Source organism: Eschrichtius robustus, chromosome 6, assembly GCF_028021215.1.
Source record: "Eschrichtius robustus isolate mEscRob2 chromosome 6, mEscRob2.pri, whole genome shotgun sequence".
NCBI lineage: Eukaryota > Metazoa > Chordata > Mammalia > Artiodactyla > Eschrichtiidae > Eschrichtius > Eschrichtius robustus.
The window spans coordinates 86,376,437-86,386,046 of record NC_090829.1 but is presented as its reverse complement, the minus strand read 5'-3'; the positions used below and the strand labels follow the sequence as shown (position 1 = coordinate 86,386,046).

The 9,610-nt window shown below is 41.2% G+C and overlaps 1 protein-coding gene across 3 annotated transcripts in view; it reads right to left on the bottom strand.

The window, feature by feature from the left end:
- Positions 1–493: 493 nt before the first annotated feature.
- CCDC191 (coiled-coil domain containing 191) overlaps positions 494–9,610 on the bottom strand; it is a 101,851-nt gene continuing 92,734 nt past the window's right edge. For all 3 annotated transcript variants that reach the window (XM_068546717.1, XM_068546718.1, XM_068546720.1), the window contains 2 exons: positions 1,512–1,691; positions 494–1,278 (listed from right to left, as the gene is read on the bottom strand). In XM_068546717.1, coding sequence (XP_068402818.1) covers positions 1,547–1,691 — 145 coding nt within the window. In that variant the 3' untranslated portion in view covers positions 494–1,278; positions 1,512–1,546. The remainder of the gene's footprint in view (positions 1,279–1,511; positions 1,692–9,610) is intronic.

Sequence of the window (9,610 nt, the reverse complement as noted above, 5' to 3'; positions counted from 1 at the left end):
AGAGAAAACTTAAGCTTTATGGGATTTATTTAGGCCCCTGGCAGGTTTACTTGAGGTAGTCACCCTTATCTACTGGCTTGGCATTAAAATAAAATTGATATTTTATTTCTGGGGGCTAATACCGGCCAATATTCTATAACCGTGCTATTGATAAGTAAAAACAGATAGTGATTTAGATGGGAAGAGGTTAACTATGAGTTACTTTTAGTCGCATTTCTTTAGTGGCCATTAGTCTTAAAAAGAGTTTTTAGATGACTGTATAATCATATTAAAGGAAAAGATGAGTGGGAACAGGGACATTGTGGAAGAAATAAAGTTCAATATAGTATGTTTTGTCATATCTGAGTAAATCATAATACATTTTGTATAGAAAAAGGATATGTGATTTTGCAGGTGGTGTGGCTAGATATCCCTTCTAGGAAGTAAGAGACAATAACAGAATTTATTGAACAACACACAGAGTTTTATTTTACCAACTCAAAGTTTCAACTTATCAAATAATAGTAGTTACCTCAGGGCTGCAAGGGACTGTCTCGTTTTACTGTGTGCATTTACTGCCTGAATTTGTTGTAATGAGCATGTATTTTGTAATGAAAACTTTTTTTCTAGCAGGCAACTCTCTCAGACAATTCACAGGAGTGTCTTGTCAGTCTTTATATTCTTTAGCATCTTAAACATTAAAACGATCTTTGAATTCAAGATAAGTACCTTGATACATAGACCAAACTGAGCTGAGGACTGGAAGACTGATCGAGTGTGTTATTTAGAAGTTGCAGTTGGGAGCACGAGCAGACGTTTTAACAAATTGCTGGACTGCCTTCGATAGAGGCTTTAGCTTTTGGACTTCCCTTCATGCTTAGCAAAGTGCACTGAGGAGAAGTATCTCTGGTGCTCCAGTTTCTCTGAAATCAGGATACACTGCTACCCTTTGCAGCAGCTGCCTAGAATGCCTTTTGATCCACCGTTTTCCATCAGGTGGGCAAAAAGGACAGGGTCTGGCAGGATGCCTGTTGCTGATGCTAAGGTACCAGATGACTGGCCCTCCTTTTCTAAGTGCTCACTACTTTTAATTTCTATTTAATTAAAGTTACATTTGTCAACAATTCACATTAAGCTATAAGGACATATTTTTCTTCACAGTCTCAGGCAAGCAAACACTTGTCCTTTTTAAAGTTTATGATCCTAAAAATACATAGGGTACATTTGAACAGCAGAGCTCTAGACTGTTCCTTTGGATGATCCTGCTGTGATAAATGCATTAGTGGACTGATTAGCAACCTAGGAGAAATCAAAGAAGGAAATACAAATTCACAAAATAATTTCTTTGATCCAAGAAGTATGTGACAGAACATAAACCAGATATATGCGTGCATATGTGGGTGGGTGGAGATAAAACACACACACACACACACACACACACACACACACACACGGACTGATGGAGATTCCCATTGTAAGCATTGCAAGCACTGCACTGGGCCGTGGCCACTGGCACACCAAGGACTCCTTACCCACGGGCCGAGCATCTGACTGCTGTACACCCGAGTCACAGCGGTGTGAACATCTGGAAGTCTGGAAGAATTTCAGCTACCTTCCTACGGAGCTGCTCTCGCCTTTCTTCTTTTCCTCTTTCCTCTTTCGTAAATTTTGCAAACTTCTTCCATGTCTGAAATGTGATCCAGAGAATCCTCCTTTAAGAATAAAAAGGAAAAAAGTGAAATACGATGGAAAAGTTGACTTTCCATCTAACTGAATTGAAAACTTTACAAAAGTAATCCTTATGTGAATAAAATGTTACATGAAAGGTATGGAAATCACAATTGGGATTCAGACAGTAAGAATGCTGCAAAGAAAATGAAGCAACAAAAGAGGATGGAAGTGACTAATGGGTTATTTTTCTCTTCCATCAGGTGGTCTTCCATCACAGGTCAACTTCTGTGAGAAGGTGACATCTGAGCAGAGCACGTGGTGGCCTCTGAGTGCGGGCCATGAGATGTACTCCTCAGGGGGTCTGACCACAGCCTGCACCTTGTGTGTGAGGCAGGGCTAGTGGAACAAGGGCTCCAGCAGCCAAAGTCCTTGAGGCAGAGATGCTGGGAAAGCACGTGCAGCACATGCCACAGTTATTAGCATCAAGGTCCTGGTGCTTGGACGTGTATTGTTTAAAAAGCTCACTGGTAACCTCACTTCCAACAACGGTCTTTAATTTTAGTTGAGGAAAAAAATCTTAAGCCAGTTGTCTGCTGATGGGCATTTGGGTTGCTTCCATGTCTTGGCTATTGTAAATTACGAACATTGCTGCTATGAACATTGGGATGTATGTATCTTTTTGAATTAGAATTTTCATTGTTTTCTGGAGTGGGATTGCAGGATTATATGGTAGCTGTATTTTTAGTTTCATAAGGAACCTCCATACTGTTCTCCATAGTGGATGCACCAATTTACATTCCCACCAACAGTGTACAACGGTTCCCTTTTTTCCACACCCTCACCAGCATTTAGTATTTGTAGACTTTTTCATGATAGTCATTCTGACTAGTGTGAGGTGACATCTTGTAGCTTTGATTTGCATTTCTCTAATAATTAGCGATGTTGAGCATCTCTTCATGTGCCTGTTGGGCATCTGTATGTCTTCTTTGGAAAAACGTCTATTTGGGTCTTCTGCCCTTTTTTGGATTGGGTTGTTTTGTTTTTTCTATATTGAGTTGCATGAGCTGTTTGTTTTGGATATTATCCCCTTGTCGGTCACATCATTTGCAAATATTTTTTCCCATTCCATCCGTTGTCTTTTTGTTTTGTTGATGGTTTCCCTTGCTGTGCAAAAGCTTTTAAGTTTGATTAGTTCCCATTCGTTAATTTTTGCTTTTATTTGCCTTGGGAAACTGATCTAAGAAAACTTTGCTACGATTTATGTCAAAGAATGTTTTGCCTGTGTTCTCTTCTAGGAGGTTTCATGGTGTCATGTCTTACATTTAGGTCTTTAAACCATTTTGAGTTTACTTTTGTATACGGTGTGAGGGAATGTTCTAATTTCATTGATTTACATGTCGCTGTCCAGCTTTCCCAACACCATTTGTTGAAGAGACTGTCTTTCCTCCATTGCATATTCTTGCCTCCTTCGTCATAGATTGACTATAGGTGCATGGGTTTATTTCTGAGCTCTCTATTGTGTTCCATTGATCTGTAAGTCTGTTTTTGGTGCCATTACTACATTGTTTTGATTACTGCAGCTTTGTAGTATTGTCTGAAGTCTAGCAGGGTTATATCTCCAGCTTTGTTCATTTTTCTCAAAATTGCTTTGGCAATTCTGGGTCTTCTGTGGCTCCATATAAATTTTAGGATTATTCTACTTCTGTAAAAAATGTCATGGGTATTTTAATAGGGATCGCATTAAATCTGTAGATTGCTTTGGATAGTGTGGCCATTTTAACAATGTTAATTCTTCCAATCCAAGAGCACAGGATAGCTTTCCATTTCCTTGAGTCATCTTCAGTTTCCTCTATCAGTGTTTTATACTTTTCAGCATGTAGGTCTTTCACCTCCTTGGATAAGTTTGTTCCTACATATTTTATTTTTTTGATGAGATTTTATTTATTTATTTTTATTATTATTTTTTGGCTGCATTGGGTCTTTTTTGGCTGCGTTGGGTCTTTTCTGGCTGCATTGGGTCTTAGTTTCGGCATGCGGGATCTTCGTTGTGGCATGTGGGGTCTTTCGTTGCGGCACACGGTCTTCTCTCTAGTTGTGGCGCACAGGCTCCAGAGCACGTGGGCTCTGTAGTTGTGGCACGCGGGCTCAGTAGTTGTGGTGTATCGGCTTAGCTGCCCCTCAGCATGTGGGATTTTAATTCCCCGACCAGGGATTGAACCCACGTCCCCTTCATTGGAAAGCGGATTCTTTACCACTGGACCACCAGGGAAGTCCCTTGATGCGATTTTAAATGGGATAGTTTTTAAACTTTCTGGTATTTCATTATTAGTGTAAAGAAATGCAACAGATTTCTGTATATTAATTTTGTATCCTGCTACCTTGCTGAATTCATTTATTAGTTCTAATAGTTTTGTGTGGAGACTTAGGGTTCTCTATATGGAGTATCATGTCATCTGCAAATAGTGACACTTTCACCTCTTCCCCTCCAATGTGGATACCTTTTCTTTCTTTTTCTTGTCTGATTGCTGTGGCTAGGACTTCCAATATTGTGTTGAATAGAAGTGGTGAGAGTGAGCATCCTTGTCTTGTTCCTGAATTTAGTGGGAAGGCTTTCAGCTTTTCACTATTGAGTACTGTATTGGCTGTGGATTTGTCGTAAATGGCCTTTATTATGTTGAGATATGTTCCCTCTGTACCCACTTTGGTGAGAGTTTCTATCATGAATGGATGTTGAATTTTGTTAAATGCTTTTTCTGCATCTATTGAGATGATCATGTGGTTTGTCGTTCCTTTTGTTAATGTGGTGTATTGCATTGATTGATTTGCATATGCTGAACCATCCTTGTGACCCTGGAATGAATCCAAGTTCTCTATTTTGTCTGATATGAGTATTGCTACCCCCACTTTCTTGTTGTTTCCATTTGCTGCCCTTACTTTCAGTCTGTGTGTGTCTTTTGCCCTGAAGTGAGTCTCTTTTTAGGCAGCATATTGCAGGTTCTTGGTTTTTTATCCAGTCTGCCACTCTATGTCTTTTGATCGGAGCATTTAGTCCATCAACATTTAAAGTAATTATTGATACGTATGTACTTATTGCCATTTTAATCCTTGTTTTCCAGTTGTTTTTGTAGTTCTTCTTTGGTCATTTCTTCTTCTTGCTTTTACTTTTGTAGTTTGATGATTTTCTTTTGTAGTATGCTTGATTCCTTTCTTTTTGGTTTTTGTGAACCTACTGTTTTTTATTTGTGGTTAACATGGAGTTAAAGTATGTTGACCCATAAATACATCTACTTGCTTTAAACTGATGGTCATTCAAGTTCAAACACACATTCTAAAAGATATCTACATTTTTATACTCTCCTCCCCCACGTTTTGTGATTTCAATGTCCTACTTTACATCTTCATGCTTATCCTTTTATTTACTGTAGTTATAATCTCTTTTATAATTTTTTCATTGTTTTTTAATCTATGTACTGGCTTATTTGAGTGATCTTCAGTCCTTAACTATATATTTGCTCTTCCTCTTGGGATTTTCCCTTTCCTATGGATTCTTCTTTCTATTTAAGGAAGACCCTTCAACATTTCTTTTAGGTTAGGTTTGGTATTGCTGAATTCTTTTAGTTTTTGCCTGTACGAGAAATTCTTTATCTCTTCTTCTATTCTAAATGATAATCTTGCTGGATAGAGCATCCTAGGCTGCAGGTTTTTCCCTTTCAGAACGTTGAATATATCATTGCCACTTCCTTCTGGCCTACAGAGTTTCTGCAGAGAAATCAGCTGATAGCTTTATGAGGGTTCCCTTGTAAACAACTCTTTGTTTTTCTCTTGCTGCCTTTAGAATCCTCTCTTTAACTTTTGCCATTTTAGTGGGTGGGCCAATAGGTTCGTTTGTTTTTTTCCATAAGATGGCTCTAGTAACACTTATTTGTCTTTAACTTCATTCGAAACAATTTTGTTAGATTGTATGTGACAGCTGTCATATCAGCATGCATTTAAAAAAGGACATCAAAATCGGTGAATTTTTATGTAGCCATTTTAATATTGAAGATGGAAGAAAAACAACATTTTTGGCATTTTATGCTTTATTATTTCAAGAAAGGTAAAAAAGCAGCTGAAATGCACAAAAAGATTTGTGCAGTGTATGGAGAAGGTGCTGTGACTGGTTGAACGTGTCAAAAGTGGTTTGCGAGGTTTCGTGCTGGAGATTTCTCGCTGGATGTTGCTCCACTGTTGGGTAGACCAGTTGAAGTTGACAGCAATCAAATCGAAACAATAATTGAGAACAATCAACGTTATACCACACGGGAGAGAGCCGACATACTCAAAATATCCAAATCAAGTGTTGAAAATCATTTGCCCCAGCTTGGTTATGTTCATTGCTTTGACGTTTGGATTCCACGTAAGTTAAGTGAAAAAAACCTTCCTGACCATGTTTCCACATGATATTCTCTACTGAAATGTAATGAAAACATTCCGTTTTTAAAACAAATTGTGACGGGTGATGAAAAGTGGATACTGTACAATAATGTGGAGCAGAAGAGATCGTGGGGCAAGCTAAATGAACCACCACCAACCGCACCAAAAGCCGGTCTTCATCCAGAGAAGGTGATGTTGTGTATATGGTGGGATTGGAAGGGAGTCCTCTATTGTGAGCGCCTTCTGGAAAACCAAATGATTAATTCCAACAGGTACTGCTCCCAATCAGACCAACTGAAAGCAGCACTCAACGAAAAGCATCCAGAATTAGTCAAAAGAAAACGCCTGATCTTCCATCAGGATAACGCAAGACCACATGTTTCTTTGATGACCTGGCAAAAACTGTTACAGCTTGGCTGGGAAGTTCTGATTCATCTGCCGTATTCAGCAGACATTGCACCTTCGGATTTCCATTTATTTAGGTCTTTACAAAATTCTCTTAATGGAAAAAATTTCAATTCCCTGGAAGACTGTAAAAGGCACCTGGAACAGTTCTTTGCTCAAAAAGATAAAAAGTTTTGGGAAGATGGAATTATGAAGTTGCCTGAAAAATGGTAGAAGGTAGTGGAACAAAAGGGTGAATATGTTGTTCAATAAAGTTCTGGGTGAAAATGAAAAATGTGTCTTTTATTTTTACTTAAAAAACCGAAGGCACTTTTTGGCCCACCCAATAATTATTATTCTTATCTTTTAACATCTTTATTGGAGTATAATTGCTTTACAATGGTGTGTTCGTTTCTGCTGTATAACAAGGTGAATCAGCTATAGATATACATAATCCCCGTATCTCCTCCCTCTTGCGTCTCCCTCCCACCCTCCCTATCCCACCCCTCTAGGTGGTCGCAAAGCACCGAACTGATCTCCCTGTGCTATGCGGCTGCTTCCCACTAGCTATCTATTTTATGTTAGATAGTGTATATATGTCCATGCCACTCTCTCACTTTGTCCCAGCTTACCCTACCCCCTCCCCTTGTCCTCAACTCCATTCTCTACCTCTGTGTCTTTATTCCTATCCTGCCCCTAGGTCCACCCAATAATTATGGTATGTCTTAATGTGGGTCTGTTTGGGTTTATCTTGTTTGGGACCTTCTGTGCTTCCTGTACCTGAATATCTGGTTCCTTCTGTAGGTTTGGGAAGTTTTCAGCCATAATTTCTTCAAATACATTTTTGATCCCTTTCTCTCTCTCTTCACTTTCCAGAACCCCTATTATGCGTAGGTTGACACACTTTATATTATCCCATAGATCTCGTATGTTCCTTTTTTTTTTTTTTTTTGATTTGTCTTTCTGTCTGCTGTGTTTTTTTTTTTAACATCTTTATTGGAGTATAATTGCTTTACAATGGTGTGTTAGTTTCTGCTTTATAACAAAGTGAATCAGCTATACGTATACATATATCCCCATATCCCCTCCCTCTTGCATCTCCTTCCCACCCTCCCTATCCCACCCCTCTAGGTGGTCGCAAAGCACCGAACTGATCTCCCTGTGCTATGTGCCTGCTTCCCACTAGCTATCTGTTTTACATTTGGTAGTATATATATGTCCATTCCACTCTCTCACTTTGTCCCAGCTTACCCTTCCCCCTCCCTGTGTCCTCAAGTCCATTCTCTAGTAGGTCTGCGTCTTTATTCCTGTCCTGCCCCTAGGTTCTTCAGACTTTTTCCATTCTTTTTAGATTCCATATATATGTGTTAGCATACGGTATTTGTTTTTCTCTTTCTGACTTACTTCACTCTGTATGACAGACTCTAGGTCCATCCACCTCACTACAAATAACTCAATTTCGTTTCCTTTTATGGCTGAGTAATATTCCATTGTATATATGTGCCACATCTTCTTTATCCATTCATCTGTCGATGGACACTTAGGTTGCTTCCATGTCCTGGCTATTGTAAATAGAGCTGTAATGAACATTGTGGTACATAATTCTTTTTGAATTATGGTTTTCTCAGGGTATATGCCCAGTAGTGGGATTGCTGGGTCGTATGGTAGTTCTATTTTTAGTTTTTTAAGGAACCTCCATACTGTTCTCCATAGTGGTCTGCTGTTCTGATTGGGTGATTGCCATTATTCTGTCTTCCAGATCACTTATTCGTTCTTCTGCATCATTCAGTCGGCTATCCATTGCTTCCAGATTGCTTTTTATCTTGGAAATTGAATTATCTTTGGTACATTTTTTGTTTCTAGTTCCTTGTTACAGTGATCTGTGTTTATATTGATAATCTTTCTTAATTCAGTTAGCATTTTGATTACTACCTTTTTGAATTCGAGTTCTGGTAGACTGGTGAGCTCTGTTTCATTAGTTGTTCTTTTAGGGGATTTCTCTTGCTCTTTTAATTGGGAGTAGTTCCTCTGCTTTTCATTTTAACTTTCTCTGTCTCCATGAATTTAGGAGAAACAGTTAGCTATTTTGGTCTTGAAGGAGTGTTTCTATGTGAGAGCATCCCTGTGTAGACTGTGTATGTCCAGTGTTTTTGGTGTGAGGGCTGGTTTTGATATGGACACGAGCCATGTCTGTCCTCAGGGTGTACTGGCCGTTGTCACTCTGATGGGGGTGTGGTTGGTGTTGGGGGATCTAAATCCTGTGCAGGGTGTGAGGCAGGACTTCCTCTCTGCTCAGTGGCAGTCACCACCTTGTCAGGTTCCCAGTTGCTGGAGCAGAAGCCCTGAGGGTCAGGCTTGATCAGGCTCCATTACCCTTGAGTGCATGCTCCGCCCCAAAGGTGGGGAGTGCTGAAGGAACTGGGGCTCGTGCACTTACAGAGCACCAATGTGCCGCCTAAGTAGGTGACGTCAGCTCTGCTCACACGCGGCCCAGGGTCACATCTCTTCCCCTGCTGTGTTTGTCCCCGATCGAGTGCAAGGCTGTGGTGTGCAGTGGGCGGGGCTGGGGCATTTGCCAGGCTGGGGCTGGGGGCCAGGGCACTGTGGCAGCCTTCTTACAGGACCGGTCTCCCCCAGATCCAGCATCGAGCTGTGGGGTGGAGTGGCGCCGCTGGAGCGAGCTCTGACAGTGGTCGCCAGCGCCCCACCTGGCTCACAGCCCAGTCCCCCAGGGCTGTCTCTGAGCAGCTAGGTCGAGCCTTCTCCCTGGGCCTGTCTGCCCCAGATCCTGCGCCAAGCTGCAGTGTGGGTGGGGGCGGGGAGTGTTTGCTCAGCTCGGGGATGAACCGCTGCCTGCTCCTGGGGTACTGCCCGAGTGCCCGCTTACAGCGGCTGCTGCCACCCCACCTAGATCACAACCCAGGCCCCCCCGGGCTGTCTCTGTGTAGCTAGACCGAGTCTTCTCCCATGGCCCGGCTGACCCTGATCTCACACCAGACTGTGGTGTGGAGTGAACAGAGCAGGGGTGTTCGCCCCGTTTGGATTAGGGAGTCTGGTGAGGCAGCAGCCACCAGTGCAAGGCTCTCTCTGCCCTGACTGTTGCAAGCCAACTTGTGTGCACGCCTTGTGAGTAGAGTTAGGCTTCTGCAGGCCTTCTATCTGT